This window comes from Erpetoichthys calabaricus, chromosome 12, assembly GCF_900747795.2.
Source record: "Erpetoichthys calabaricus chromosome 12, fErpCal1.3, whole genome shotgun sequence".
Classification (NCBI taxonomy): domain Eukaryota; kingdom Metazoa; phylum Chordata; class Cladistia; order Polypteriformes; family Polypteridae; genus Erpetoichthys; species Erpetoichthys calabaricus.
In genome coordinates, this window is record NC_041405.2 from 91,380,216 (window position 1) to 91,397,213 (window position 16,998).

Consider the following 16,998-nt stretch of genomic DNA (forward strand, 5'->3'; position numbering starts at 1 on the left):
ACAATACAAGAATATTTCCTTTTTGTAAGTAATTTGCTTAACATTACTATTACTATATTTACTATTACTGTTTACTATATTTACTTCCAGAGGCAGAAGAAGCTCTTCTAATTGATTTACCTGTTAATGGTAAGCTTTAATTCCTTAACTAATCATATTTAATGTCTTGTTTTTGTGTTGGCACCACAAAGTACAGACGCAAACCAAGTGTGATCAAGAGTCCCCGGTTCGATCCCCACTCACTCCTATATTTGCTGTTTTCAGTAGTAAGCTGCTCTTTTTGTTAATAGTATACAGTATACACATGGTTTGCATCTGTACTTGTGCTGTTACTTGGAGTCAGATCGGGGGGGGGGGGGGGGGGGGATGTTAGAGCGCGTGAGCTTATTCGGTGTAGCAGGATCAACGCACATGTTGATCTTTTTTTTTTTTTTTTTTCCTTTCAGTACATGTGCCTTCCCTGTTTATTTATATATCTAGTGACTTTTCTGCCTGTCTGTCTCTCTATTACGCAGTGCTCTGTCTGTCTGTGTGTTATGGATCTTAAAAATAACAGTTATAAGGGCACTTGTTCATGTTAATTGCAGTCTCAATTGTTAAAAAATATTTTAAAAGGAGCATCCCACATGAAAATATAACGATCTCATTAATCTGACAGTACATACCAATTTATAAAATTTTATGTCAGTTTGAGGTTAAAAAGAAGAAAAAAAAAAAAAGAATACTTTCTCCTCAATGGGGAACCGAACTCCGGTCTCTGATGGTCAGTAAGCCTGCTACACCACGGAAGCTGTTGTATTGTTCTTGAACCTTTTGTGAAGGTGTTTATTTGATGTTTGGACTTCATGCTGCTTCACACATTCTATATTTTATGCCTACATTTTGTAACATTTATTACTAAAATATGAAAAAGTTTCTGTTTTAACAATGTGTTTACACAGATTACTGTAGAAATGGAACACACATGAAATGCGTGTGTTCCAAATAACAATCTATTATTTCCACCCTAAAACTCCACTTCACTCCCAGATAACCATTCAAGGCATGAGCTGGGAGATGCTCGTGCATGTTCTAAGTCGGTGGGTGGGATGGAATAGCTGGCTACTTGCAGCTTGTTTTTATCGGCACATTTAGAGGACAAAGGATGCTGGCGGAGAGGTGAGAATGGTTTTAAGGTGGGCCGGATCTATGAGTTTTTTCATAGACTCTGGTAATTCTAGTGTTAAGCAGTCTGAACTTGTTGTCTTATGTGTATTTATCATTTATGAGCTATTGTTTCAAATGAAATTTATTTTAATGTAACTTTGCTTTTTTAAATAATCTCTCTCTCTCTCTCTCTCTCTCTCTCTCTCTCTCTCTCTCTCTCTATATATATATATATATATATATATATATATATATATATATATATATATATATTTATATATTTATATAATTCACTAAGCCGCCGACAAGTAGCTACCCATGGAAAGCACGCACCGCCGACAAGTAGCCACACATGGAAAGCACGCAAGATAGCCATGCCCACCGTATATAATTCACTGAGCCGCCGACAAGTAGCCACCCATGGAAAGCACACAAGACAGCCATGCCCACCAACTCTAAGACCATTGGATACGACGACAACTCGCAGAGCCATGCCCACCAACTCGGACGCGACGCCTCGGAAAACACGCCGTCATTTATATTTGTTTGAGCTACAGTCCACGTGCACCTCTGAGCCACGTTGACTTTTCGGTTACGACGCACGACCGCGTGCACCATTGCAAACTGTTTTACATGCTACGTACAGCAATTCACATCCGAGACAAATATGTGTCGTCTGAGATGGTCCTCATGCCACCGCTTCAAATGTATTTCATGGAAACAACACTTCTTTCAATGTTATACAGATTCCTGCATCAAGTAACTGCGCGCGCGCTACACTGAATGGATCAACGTGTGTCTACCTGGCGCAGAGAGGCGTGGGTGAGCCGTTGAACCCCATTCATGCTGGAAACCGGGGCTTGCATTTGTTCCCCATGATCGAGGAATTCCCAGTAAGTGCAGGTCATACGTTCGCACTGATTACATCCCTGCCCTTTGTTCACATCCCACCCCGCTACTACCATGGTCGTGGGACACAAAACACGGCATCAATCCAGCTGTGAGCCACGTTGACTGTTCATTTGCCTTCCATTGCCACCGTTCAAATGTATTTCATGGAAACAACACTTCTTTCAATGTTAAACAGATTCCTACATCAGGTAACTGCACGTGCGTTACACTGAATGAATCAACGTGTGTCTACCCGGCGCAGAGAGACGTGGGTAAGCCGTTGAACCCCATTCGTGCTGGAAACCGGGGCTTGCAATTGTTCCCCACGAACGAGGAATTCCCAGTAAGTGCGGGTCATACGCTTGCACTGATTACGTCCCTGCCCTTTGTACACCCCCGAAACCCCCACTCCCCCTCTCGCTACTTCCATGGTCGGGTGACTTGGTGGATTATATATAGAAAAGCAGCCAGAACCGCAAAGAACAATGAAAAGTGTAAGTGGCGCAGAGGTGCATTTGGACTGTACCAGAGACAAAAGTGAATGAGGCGCTGTTTGGAAAATGAACAGTCAACGTGACTCACAGGTGCATGTAGACTGTGCAAAGACGAAAACGACTCCGGTGACAAGTTGGGGGTGGGCACATGAGCAGGCAGTGCATACTGAACGAGAAATCAGCAGACTAGCATGACGGAGGGGGCGGAATGGGCGTCCTTCCCCCTCTCCTCCCGTTCCGTCCTCTGCGCCCTACGAGCCCGAGTGGGAGGAGAAGTCGCGACGGTGGTCCTCCAGTTTTCAGTCACGGACAATTGTATGTTGGTTCGTACTGTGCATTGTTACAATGTTACTTTTCTTGGTGGTTTATTAAATTACGGATTTTTCAAATGTTAATTTTTCCCTGTGCTTAAAAATCATTAAAAAAAGTGGCCTGATTATGCGGCGTATGCTATGCCACGGGTTGGCTAGTAAATTGTATTGTTTAAATGAAATAAAGTACCTTATCCAGTACTACTTCATATTTTTCAAGCTAGTTTTAATAGTGAAATGGTTTTACTTTTTAATTAACAATTTGTACTGTTTAAATAAAAACCTTCATTTTTTTAAATTAATAGTGCATTTAAACAATTTGTTTGAGTGAAAAAACAGCCACAACAGTACCTCATACCCTCCTTTTGGAGCTTATTTTGGTTATTCATATGAGATAAATGGCCTATTGGTTCACCCCAGTGTGGAGATGTAGCAATGGTATATAGCAGTGGCTCAAAAACACCATGCTCTTGTTGGACCTCCTGCAAGATATTACTGATTGTAAAGTCATATGCCTTTGCCAGATACACAAAATTATGTTTAGGCAGTTATGGTAAACTTTTCAACCTCTCTAGTATTCATGTCGAGATAAAGCCTTGGTCCAATGTTTTTTCGCCAATGTGTAATCCACATTACTCCTCTTTTATCTGAGGTTCGACTGTCAGGTGCCATCTCTGTTCCTATACCTCAGTATAGAGATGCTCAAGGTGGCTGAGAAAGTAAAATATACCCTTGTCTCTTTTTGGCTTTGCGCCCTCCCCCACCATAACCTATCATCTATGTGGGAGGAGCGAAAGCTTTAGATTTGTCAAAAATGTAGATCTCCGGTTTTCAAGGGATCTCAATGTTTTAGGGTCCCCTGATACCGAAAACATTGATATCTCAATGATGGGTGTATGTCTGTCTATCTGTGTGCATGTCTGTGTGTCACAATTTCTTGAGGACCGTCTAGAGCTGAAACCACTGTATGGAAAAATTACAAAAGAGAAACTTAAGCCTATTATGAGATGATGATGTGCTGATTAGTCTTTGAGCCAAATCCTGCAAGAGAAAGAAGCACCCTAGAGGAACCTTCAGATACCATTCATTCATCCATCTATCCTCTTCCGCTTATCAGATCAGGTCGCGGGGGCAGCAGCTTGAGCAGAGATGCCCAGAGTTAACCTCTCCCAGGCCACTTCTACTAGCTCTTCTGGGGGAAGCCCGAGGCTTTCCCAGGCCAGCCGAGAGACATAGTCCCTCTAACGTGTCCTGGGTCTTTCCCGGGGCCTCCTCCCGGTTAGACGTGCCCGGAACACCTCACCAGGGAGGCATCCAGGAGGCATCCTAATCAGATTCCCGAGCCACCTCATCTGACACCTTTCAATGCGGAGGAGCAGTGGCTCTACTCTGAGCTCCTCCCAGATGACTGAGCTTCTCACCCTATCTTTAAGGGAAAGCCCAGACATCCTGTGGAGGAAACTCATTTTAGCCGCTTGTATTTACGATCTCATTCTTTTGGTAACTACTTACAGCTCATGACCATAGGTGAGGGTAGGAATGTAGATCGACCAGTAAATTGAGAGCTTTGCCTTACAGCTCGGCTCCTTTTTCACCTCGACATACCGATGCAGAGCCCGCATCACAGCAGACGCCGCACCGATCCGCCTGTCAATCTCCCACTCCATTCTTCCCTCACTCGTGAACAAGATCCTGAGATACTTGAACTCCTCCACTTGGGGCAGGATCTCGCTCCCAACCCTGAGAGGGCACTCCGCCCTTTTCCGGCTGAGAACCATGGTCTCGGATTTGGAGGTGCTGATTTCCATTCCAGCTGCTTCACACTCAGCTGCGAACTGATCCAGGGAGAGCTGAAGATCATGGCCTGATGAAGCAAACAGGACATCATCATCTGCAAAAAGCAGTGACCCAATCCTGAGCCCACCAAACCAGATAGATACTTTATTAATCCCAAGGGGAAATTCACAAATTTCATGCACCCTGCAGGACCCTGCCAAGGGTGTAGAGCTGGTCCACTGTTCCGCGACTAGGACGAAAATCACACTTTCTCCTGAATCCAAGGTTCGACCATCCGACGGGCCTTCCTGTCCAGGACCCCCGAATAGACTTTTCCAGGGAGGCTGATGAGTATGATCCCTCTATAGTTGGAACGTACCCTCCGGTCCCCCTTCTTAAAGAGGAGGACCACCACCCTGGTCTGCCAATCCAGAGGCACTGTCCCTAATGTCCATGCGATGTTGCAGAGGCATATCAACCAAGACAGTCCTACAACATCCAGAGCTTTGAGGAACTCCGGGTGTATCTCATCCATCCCTGGGTCCCTGCCACCAAAGAGTTTTTTGACCACCTCGATGACCTCAGTCCCAGAGATGGGAGAGCCCACCTCCGAGTCCCCAGGCTCTGCTTCCTTATTGGAAGGCATGTTAGTGGTATTGAGGAGGTCTTCGAAGTACTCATTCCCCCCCACCCCCCCTCCCCCCACCGACCCAACACAATCCCGAGTCTAGGCCAGCAGTGCACCATCCCCACTATATACAGTGTTAACACTGCACTGCTTCCTCCCTCTGAGACACTGGATAGTGGACCAGAATCTCCTCAAAGCCGTCCAGAAGTCATTCTGTATGGCCTCCCCAAACTCCTCCCACACCCGAATTTTTTCCTCCGCAACCACCGAAGCCGCATAACGCTTGGCCTGCCGGTACCTATTAGCTGCCTTCGCAGTCCCACAGGAGAAAAAGGTCCCGTAGGACTACTCCTTCAGCTTGACGGCATCCCTCACCACCGGTGTCCACCAACGGGTTCGAGGATTGCCGCCACGACAAGCACCGACCACCTTACGGCCACAGCTCCGGTCAGCCACCTCAACAGTAGAGGCAGGGAACATGGCCCATTTGGACTCAATGTCCCCCATCTCCCTCGGGATGTGGTCAGTGTTCTGTCGGAGGTGGGAGTTGAAGCTGCTTCTGACAGGGACTCTGCCAGACGTTCCCAGCAGACCCTCACAATATGTTTGGGCCTACTAGGCCTGACTGGCATCCTCCCCCACCATCGAAGCCAACTCACCACTAGGTGGTGATCAGTTGACAGCTCAGTCCCTCTCTTCACCCGAGTGTCCAAGACAGATGGCCGCAAGTCCGATGACAAGACCATGAAGTCCATCATCGAACTGAGGCCTAGGGTGTCCTGGTGCCAGGTGCACATATGGACACCCCTATGCTTGAACATGGTGTTTGTTATGGACAATCCGTGATGAGCACAGAAATCCAATAACAAAACACCATTTGGGTTCAGATCAGGGGGGACATTCCTCCCAATCACGCCCTTCCAGGCCTCACCGTCATTGCCCACGTGAGCATTGAAGTTTCCCAGCAGAACGAGGGAGTCCCCAGAAGGTGTGCCCTCTAGCACACCCTCCAGGGATTCCAAAAAGATTGGGTACTCCAGTACATTTGAATCTGACCCACACATATCTGGCACTCCTATGGCCTTTATCTTGCAGGTGGTAAGCCCCACGTGGCAGCTCCACATGGTTATTCAAGCTGACCAGCAACCCAAATATTTATGGTTATTTAAATTGGGAGATGAACAATAATATAAAATTAAAGGTCTAATTGTAGGTGACTTGTAATTTGATCAATAATTTTTGTTGTATATTAACTCTATTTACAGGGCACAATTCTGTGCATGCAGATTAATAAACACACATCAATAATAATGTAGATAACTAAATCATGTTATGTATGGTAACTGTGTTCAGCTGTGCTCTGGCAGTTAACCATGTTATTGACTGTAAGCTCTTTTCATTTAGAAAGCTTCTTCATTGACACTTTCAGCACATCAGCACAGTTCCTTCTGTATAATCATGTTTTTTTATTTTAATTTCAGTACTGCCTAACACCATATAATAGATTGGTTTGCAAGGCCTCTTTTATAGTTGTAATGTGTAAATTATTGTACACCATTAAATAAATGGAAGTCACAATTAAATATCCTTAGCTGCCACAAAGAACAATATGGTTAATTATTTTAATGCTGCATATTTGTAGTAGGGAGTTACAGTGGCTCAGTGGGTAGCGTTGCTGGCTTGCAGTTAGGAGACACGGGTTTGTGTCCTAGGTCCTCCCAGCATGGAGTCTGCATGTTCTCCCCGTGTCTGCATGGGTTTACTCCGGGTGCTCCAGTTTCCTCCCACAGTCCAAAGACATGCAGGTTAGGTGCATTGGTGATTCTAAATTGTCCCTAGTGTGTGTGTGTGTGTGTGTGTGTGTGTGTGTGTGTGTGTGTGTGTGCGCGCGCGCGCGCTGTGGTGGGCTGGCGCCCTGCCCGGGGGTTTGTTTCCTGCCTTGTGCCCTGTGTTGGCTGGGATTGGCTCCAGCAGACTCCTGTGAGCCTGTAGTTAGGATATAGTGGGTTGGATAATGGATGGATGGATATTCGTAGTAAATCATAATGGGCAAAATAGGCTGACTCACTGAGACATCTGTGTGTGTGTGTGTGTATATATATATATATATAATATATATATATAATATACTAGCAAAATACCCGCGCTTCGCAGCGGAGAAGTAGTGTGTTAAAGAGGTTATGAAAAAGTAAAGGAAACATTTTAAAAATAATGTAACATGATTCTCAATGTAATTGTGTTGTCATTGTTATGAGTGTTGCTGTCATATATATATATATATATATATATATATATATATATATATATATAATATACACATGTATATATATAAAAATTAGCGCAGCGGATTTGTGCTTCCTTTTCATCATCCCCGACAAAATAAATTTGCAAAAATTTGTGTTCCTCACTCGGCATAGGTAAAAGACTGCCAATCAAGTGATACACTTGTCCCTGAACTTTAAATGAAGGCATAAAATTTCCCTCAACGATTTGTTTAGCACCAAATGACGTCATTTGAAATGCGCTGTTGTACTTTTGAATATTGTTCAAGAAATGCTCACTTTGAGGATGTTCGCCTTTTAGCAGGCTCTCAAGAAGGTCAGGAAGCTTACGTAAAGGAGTGAGAGAGACTTTACCACCGTTACAGCACAAACCAGGAGACTCGCATTTCCACTTCTGAGCTTGACAATAGTCACAGTGAACATCAATGGATCCAATGTGTACTGTTTTGTCAGACTCATAATGTATGTTTGGGTCATACGCAAATCCACAATTGGCTTTTTTGAGCCAAACCTGTTGTTTTTCGTATGAGCCGCTTTTCATTATTGGGATCGTATCTAGAAACAGAAGCTCTATGAACTTGTGGATTTGCTTGCGAGTATTTAGCTACAGCGTCCCTATTAACTTGTGGATGTGCCTGCGAGTATTTAGCCACAGCGTCCCTATTAACTTGTGGATGTGCCTGCGAGTATTTAGCCACAGCGTCCCTATGAACTTGTGGATGTGCTTGCGAGTATTTAGCCACAACGTCCCTATGAACTTGTGGATTTGCTTGCGAGTATTTAGCCACAGCGTCCCTATGAACTTGTGGATTTGCTTCTGAGTATTTAGCCACAGTGTGTTTATTAAGTTGTGGATTTTTGTGCGAGTATTTGGCGGCAGCTGCACGAAGTTGCTTCCGTCTAGCTGCATCAGAAAATCTACCACGACGTCTGATACGCCTCCTTTTTACTGTGTTCTCACAGCTTGGATTGCTGCTGTCATAATCGGCTCGAGCTGGATTTGTGTTGAACTGACATTCGGTATGTGTCAATCGATATAAGCATACAACTGGCTTCATCAATAACTTCGCATCCATGTTTTGAGAGTTGAAATATTCATAAACATCAAAGTGTCCACTACTCAAATCGTCACCTGTGAATCTAAGATGTTTAAGAGGCATTGACGGTTCTCCAAAGGTGTAAAATATTTGGCCATTTCGGTATACTTGAAAGCGACAACCAAACAATTCAGCGGCAGTCATCAACTCATATGCAGAACCATAGGTGAAGGGCTTAAGCATTTCAGTCTTATAGTGCTCCTGTGTAGTATAATTATCTCCTGTACCATCATCAGTCCACACTTTGAACCTGTCCCAGTCATTTAATACATAAGACACAATGTTCCTGCGGATATCAAAAGTGAGCCTGATATGTCCGTGCAATATGTAACACAGAGAATGGAAAAGGCAGGCGCCATCTCCGGGCATACACACCACTCGGTAAGTGATAGTTCTTTGATTGATGGTGATCACCTCGATAGACATTTTAATAGGGGTAGAGTTGCAAGAATAAAGGGAATGGGTACTTGATCAACAGCAGAGAAGTCGTGGATTAAATAAAGAAAATGGGTACCTGAACACTAAAGTAAGTGTAAAATATCTACACAATAACTATAACAATGTTAAGAAATGAACAATAAAACAGCGGAGAACTCGTGGATTAAATGTGCTTTATAAACTGCGGAGCGCCTTATATCGGCAGGCAGTCAGGCAAAGAAAGGGATTCAAATATATAAACAAAGAAAACAGCAGCAGAGAAGCCGCGGAATAAATAAATAAAATGGGTACCTGAACACTAAAGTAAGTGTAAAATATCTACACAATAACTATAACAATCTTAACAAATGAACAATAAAACAGCGGAGAACCCGTGGATTAAATGTGCTTTATAAACTGCGGAGCGCCTTATATCGGCAGGCAGTCAGGCAAAGAAAGGGATTCAAATATACTGTATAAACGAAGAAAACAAAAGCAGAGAAGCTGCGGATGAAATGTGCCTTATATGGCGTTCGTTTATAACACAGCGAAAAAGATGTGTAAAGACCGCTTCACAAAAAAACTGCAGAGCGCCTTATCTTCGTTGGCGAAGCAAGGAAAAAGGACAGCCTTATATCTCGCTCGTTTATAACACAGCAAAAAAGATGTGTAAAGACCGCTTCACAAAAAAGCTGCAGAGCACCTTAGCTTCCTTGGCAAAGCAAGGAAAAAGGACGGCTTTATATCTCGTTCGTTTATAAAACTGTGGATAAGCTTTGAAAAGAATGCCTCCTTGGCGAACTGCAGAGCGCCTTAGCTTCCTTGGCGAAGCAAGGAAAAAGGACGGCCTTATATCTCGCTCGTTTATAACACAGCGAAAAAGATGTGTAAAGACCGCTTCACAAAAAAACTGCATAGCACCTTAGCTTCCTTGTCGAAGCAAGGAAAAAGGACGGCTTTATATCTCGTTCGTTTATAAAACTGTGGATAAGCTTTGAAAAGAATGCCTCCTTGGCGAAGCAAGGAAAGGAATTCACACACCGCAGCGAAGAACGGCTTTATATGGGCAGGCAGTCAATTACGTGAGGGGCGTGGTGATTTCCGCAGCAGCCGCAGGGAGGTGTGATGATGCAAGACGCAACCGCCTGCTATGGCCGTATACAATATAAAAAAAAGGTTCCAGTTATGACCGTTACGCTTTGAATTTCGAAATGAAACCTGCCTAACTTTTGTAAGTAAGCTGTAAGGAATGAGCCTGCCAAATTTCAGCCTTCCACCTACACGGGAAGTTGGAGAATTAGTGATGGATGAGTCAGTCAGTCAGTCAGTCAGTCAGTGAGTGAGTGAATCAGTCAGTGAGGGCTTTGCCTTTTATTATTATAGATATATATATATATTAGTGCTGGGCGGTATACCGGTTCATACCGAAAACCGTTTTTTATTTTTTTTTTTATGATATGGATTTTTCTTATACCGCAACACCGGTTTAAATTGCCTAAACGACGTTCGGAACGTGGCGCAGCGGGAAACTGTTCAAGTGGGGACCTTTTTCACTGCTACACCGCTAAACACAGATTTGTTGCACTAGGGCTCTTTTTCACTGCTACACCACCAAATAGTGGGCGGTAGCATAGGTATATGGAGAACTATTTCAGACAAAATTAAATAAATAAATAAATGCGCAAATAAATTAAAGTTCTGTGAAATGTGAAAAATGGACAGAGAGCATTCTGAAACTGAAGCCGACGATAAAGTTGAACCTGAACAACAGAAGAACTTTTGCCGAAAAAAAGGAGTCACGTCCGTCGCCTGGAGATACTTTAGTTTTAAAACGTCAGATGTGTAAATACTGTTTCTATACTAGTGGATAATACTGCAAGCCAAGTTGTACTTGTTTTTGTACTTGCTAGTGTATGTTTTGCTTGTATTCATCCTGCGATGTGCTGGCGACTCGTTTAGAGATGGGCGCAACTCTGAATGGATGGCATAATTAAACATGTATAACGAAGATATTTTAAGTTAATAACTAGTTTTAATTTCACAAAGACGTTTATCGTGTGGTGATTGGTAATTTGGAGAAAGAAAAAGGAAAGATAGGAGCTGAAGTTTTGGTAGAGAGCAGGAATATCATGAAGTGAATGGATTCTGTGCGGTGATTGCTGCAGGCGCCTGCTCTTAGTGCGGAGGAAGTTCGTTTAAGAAGCATAGTGATTAACGACTGGGTCGGGGAACACTTAACACAAAGTATTTGATGTGCTGCATTAACTTATGACGGGGTTTGAGAAAATCTAGTAAATTAAACATTGATTTTAGGATGAAGTTTAGTTTACAACATTCTACTGTAATTATAAAATAAACTATGAGAATAAAGTGGAAATGTCGACTTTAATCTTGACATAAGTGTCAACATTAAAGTGGAAATGTCAAGAATAAAGTCAACATGTCGAATTTATTCTCGACATATAGTTTGTTTTTTTTCTTCCGTGTCCATATTTTTTTTTCTTCACAGTGGCCCTAATGCACTTCTAAAGGGCTATACCACAAACAGCATTTTAAATGCAAGTTGCAGTTTTATTATTTATGTATATAGCTTAGCTTGAAGCAAGGTCCATATTAATGCAGTTTGCCTAAATGATGGTACAGTTGGTAAGATGTCATCACCAAGTTGCACTTGTTTTATTTTATTTTAATTTGGTGAATACTGTGTAATGCACCTGGGCTTGAAGCCTTGAAGTAATGGTGCAACTATCAGTAATACTATTATGTATTTTATTGTTATTATTTATTAGTTTAAATATTATGCAGTTTAATGATGGTAAAATTGTTTAAAAAGTCACTTTTAACGTGTCAGTGGACAGAGATTGTTAACATTAACAGAAAGTGTAGTTGGTTTACAAAAAATATTTACTATTTATTCCTTTTCTAAGACGTGTTCAGTGCAATCCAACTTTTGACAAACACCTCTGGATATTTTACTAAGTCTAAATGCCTCTTTGGATGGTTGAAAATATGTTGTCAAAATCATAGTTTAAGCTTTGCAAAATTTGTTCAATTAAAAGGTTCTATATTTTGACTGCATCTGTTATGCAATGTGATTCCTTCTCTTTAGTGCCACCCCCTTGAAAACTATCACTTTATGGGGCCATGTAAACCTGGATTAATACTTGTGTGCACATTAAAATGTCTTTTTGTACGATGTACAATTCTCATAACAGTCGAATAGGTTATTCTTAGCCAGTCTACTGCAGTAATTGCAGTGGAAAATGTGGTTAACATCCACTCATGCATGGGGGAAAAAAATACCGTCTAATACCGTGAAACCGGCAGAATTTAGAAAAATACCGTGATATAGAATTTTGGTCATACCGCCCACCTCTAATATATATACACACAATAAGACCCTGCTTAATGCTGCTCAGTTTAACGCTCTTTCGGTATTAAATATTTTTTTTTTTTTTTTTTGAATACTGATTTTTCATTGATTCACTTTGTAGTCACATAAAAGCACGGTTTTCGGTGAAAATGTCGGTTTTCAATGCAATCACATGACTTAATTAGATACTCTCCTGCAGTCTCGCGGCGCGTTTGATATCCGTGCAATACAGTACATTACGTATGTCTGCTGTGTCACTGGTCATTTATGATTGGTCATCAACGTTATTGTGTAAGGATATACTATAAACATAACATTTTACTGTAATAAAGAACAATAATCCTTTTTTAGTTTTAAAATGAGTGGTTGCAACGAAAAAACATTTAGCTGGAAACTAAAATGCAGGTGCTCAGACGATTAGATGCAGTTGAACACTAAATTGATATCGGCACTGCATTAAATTTGTCAACTTCAACAATATGGACAATTTTAAAAAATAAAGAGAAAATCGTATCATCAGCAACTACAACCAGAACGACTTCTGCAACAAAAATTACCCATTCCAGAAGCAATGTGATCGAGGAAATAGAAAAACGTCTTTCCATCTGGATTGATGAGTCAAGCAATCATAATGGAAAAAGTGAAATCAATTTTTAACCACATTTAGAATGAAAAAGACAATACCAGTGAAAATTTAATAGCTAGTCGAGGATGGTTCCATCGATGGTTTCTGGTTTAAAAAAAAAAAAAAATCTTCATAACATACAGATTACTGGAGAAGCGGCAAGTGGAGATACAGAAGCAGCTGCTGCCTTTCTAGCAACATTAAGAGCCATCACGAACATAAATTATGTATTTCCTCAAATATTTTTGATTTTCATGAATTATTTATGAATAAAAATTGATATTAGCAATAAAAATGTCAATAAATGTAATAAAAAATATTTAATTATACATGTTACAAAATTAAAAAAAAAGAATTTTTTTTTAGTCTCTGTCCTGTTTCACCTATCCCCAGTATTTACATGTTATGATGACCTCGTTTAGCGCTGGGATTTCTTGGAACATATCCCCTGCATTAAGCAGGGTCTTACTGTATTTATTTATGTATATATCTATACTAATTAATAAAAGGCAAAGCCCTCACTGACTGACTGACTCATCACTAATTCTCCAACTTCCCGTGTAGGTGGAAGGCTGAAGTTTGGCAGGCTCATTCCTTACAGCTTACTTACAAAAGTTAAGCAGGTTTCATTTCGAAATTCTACGTGTAATGGTCATAACTGGAACCTGTTTTTTGACCATATACTCTAATGGAGGAGGCGGAGTCACGTATCGCGTTATCACACCTCCTACGTAATCACTTGAACTAAAAACAAGGAAGAGATTTACAGCCCGAGTCAAAAGCGGGAACGAAGGTAAATGACGTTAATTTTTGAGTGTCTTTTAATACTGTGTAAGCATACATATTAAAACGTGCAATTAAATGTGTGCATTTACGGGGTGATTTCTCAGGCTTAAAAGCTCGCCTTTTATCAAACGCGAGAACAAAGGTAAATGACGTTAATTTTTGAGTGTCTTTTAATACTGTGTAAGCATGCATATTAACACATGTGCATTTAAACGTGTGCATTTACGGGGTGATTTCTCAGGCTTAAAAGCTCGCCTTTTATTAAAAAGGTAAATGCTAACTGTTTTCATTGTGAAGGGCACAAACCACGTTGGATTTTGTAATGATAGTTGATTAGTAAGGTCTATTAAGGGATACTTACAGAATGATTAGTAATGCCTGTGAATGCCGATGCAAGTAGGAGAATGGGCGTGAACTAAAGAACTATTAGTAACTTGTACAGTAAATGTCTCTAAAGTCTGTCTATTAAAAAGTTATATCTTTCAATCCTGTGTATTGATTAAACTACGAACCTAACAAGATCACTACATGGTGTCAGAAGTGGCGGATTGGAAGAGGAATGTGAAGAAGAGGTTCAGCTTTTGAACGAGTTGCGTGTCTGTGAGTAACCCGAAAACTTGATCAGAAAGCGCTAAAACGTTCTAGCAAAAGAGAAAAAAAAATATGTTAGGATTACAGCCCCCACCAAATCTCCAGTTAAAGGGAAATGTAGCTGAAAATTGGAAAAGATTTAAACAGAGATTCGAGTTGTATCTTGCTGCAATTGAAGCAGATAGGAAAAGTGAAAAAATTAAAGCGTCTATGCTTCTACAAGTAATTGGTGAAGAGGCACTAGAGGTGTATAACAATTTTCAGTTTGAAGAAGATGGAGACAATATGAAATTGAACAAAATAGCTGAAAAATTCGAAACGTATTGCAACCCAAAGCGCAATGTGACGTTTGAGTTGGCACAAGTTTTTTTACATGTTTCCAGAAAAGCGGAGAAACAATAGAGCAGTATGTGACGGAATTGTGTAATAGGAGCTGTTCTAAGAAGAAACCGTCGAGACAGCAAAGGACCAATAACCTCTAATCAGAACACTAACACCAGCGAAACAAATATTAACGAGAAAACAAGTATAAATCAGGAAAGAACATGTCAACTGCAAACACAATTAACCAGAATATCAAAATGTCAAGTAAAACCACCAGAACGACTCATTGAGACATGTTGAGGATTAAAGGAACATTTTCAATTAAGAAATGCTGAATTCCTTTAACAGTTGTGCTTTTTATACATAGTTTGAATGCTGGATGTATGCCTGAAATGTTCTGGATAGTTCAGTTGTTTGAAGTGATCAAGAATTAAACGTGTGCATTTACTGAGTGATTTCTCAGGCTTAAAAGCTCGCTTTTTATTAAAAAGGTAAATGCTAACTGTTTTCATTCTGAAGGGCACAAACCACGTTAGATTTCAGCCGTTAAACGCGCAAAAATGTCGGTACACCAGATAAATAAGCGCAACATATTATCAGTTGTATTGTATGCTTACAATACATATAGAAATGTGTTAATCGTTAACTAATAGTATCGGATGGTGTTTTTCGACTCGCACCTTGATTTAAACGATTGCATGTCTTGGTGGGTTTGCATAGCTTATTGTCAATATCTTTACACCTGTTTTTAAGACTTATTGACTGAAACGGGCTTTCATGAAAAAACTTTGGGCTTTGCTACAGGATACACCCTCCACAAGTTAAGGAAGTAAAAATAAAAGGTATATATTTCTGTTTTATTTAAACCTTTTAAGTTCGTATGCATAGCCCCATTTGGTTGTTTAAGTTTTTTTTTTTCTTCAGTAGTATTTAATCTCCTTAAAGAAAAACAACATATGCATTTTACTTTTTTTGTATCTCTTTAGTAATATTTTAGTGTAAAAGGATAACGAGTATTTAAACCTTTTATGTTACTTTATAAAGTTATTTTACACAATGTTGAAAAATTAATAAGAAAGCTACATATTTTGGCAGCTGCTGCTTTAATTTTCAAGGAAATGAAAAAAACTCTCCAAGAGAAAACCTCAATGAAGAAGAAACCGTTTGCACTATCTAAAAAGGAGAAACCCTCATTTATAAAGGTTTGCTGCAGATAACTTAACTGAAAATAAATGAATAGTTCCTATGTGTATAATACATATTTATCTATTTGACTTATGCCTTTATTCCAGCAACTTGCAACATCTGAGGTACAATTTGTTACATTACTTTGGTTTTTTGCAGCACAGGCAGGTGAAGTGACTTCCTCAGGGTCACACAGTGGTGTCAGTACCAGGATTTGAACTGACAAGCTCCGGGTTTGCTTAAATATTACTGAAGAATGAAAAAAAACGAAAACGGGCAAATGGGGCTATGCATACAAATGTCCATCCATCCATTATCCAACCCGCTATATCCTAAACACAGGAGCCAATCCCTGCCAACACAGGGCACAAGGCAGGAAACAAACCCCCGGCAAGGTGCCAGCCCACCGCAGGGCTCACACACCCACACACCAGGGACAATATAGAATCGCCAATGCACCTAACCTGCATGTCTTTGGACTGTGGGAGGAAACCAAAGATATGTGTATATGTAGATATGTATATGTATATATGTACAGTAATCCCTCCTCCATCGCGGGGGTTGCGTTCCAGAGCCACCCGCCAAATAAGAAAATCCGCGAAGTAGAAACCATATAACCATTTATATGGTTATTTTTATATTGTCATGCTTGGGTCACAGATTTGCGCAGAAACACAGGAGGTTGTAGAGAGACAGGAACGTTATTCAAACACTGCAAACAAACATTTGTCTCTTTTTCAAATTTTTAAACTGTGCTCCATGACAAGACAGAGATGACAGTTCTGTCTCACAATTAAAAGAATGCAAACATATCTTCCTCTTCAAAGGAGCAAACAGATCAATAGGGCTGTTTGGCTTGTAAGTATGCGAAGCACCGCGGCACAAAGCTGTTGAAGGCGGCAGCTCACACCCCCTCCGTCAGGAGCAGAGAGAGAGAGAGATAGAGAGAGACAGATAAAAAAATCAATACGTGCTGTTTGAGCTTTTAAGTATGCTAAGCACCGTGCAGCATACTTAAAAGCTGCACACAGAAGGTAGCAACGTGAAGATAATCTTTCAGCATTTTTAGACG

The 16,998-nt window shown here is 40.9% G+C and overlaps 1 protein-coding gene across 1 annotated transcript in view; it reads left to right on the forward strand.

The window, feature by feature from the left end:
- ocrl (OCRL inositol polyphosphate-5-phosphatase) overlaps positions 1 to 16,998 on the forward strand; it is a 165,298-nt gene that overhangs the window by 21,857 nt on the left and 126,443 nt on the right. The window contains exon 3 of the mRNA XM_051934970.1: positions 91 to 129. Within this exon, the coding sequence (XP_051790930.1) occupies positions 91 to 129 (39 nt within the window). The remainder of the gene's footprint in view (positions 1 to 90; positions 130 to 16,998) is intronic.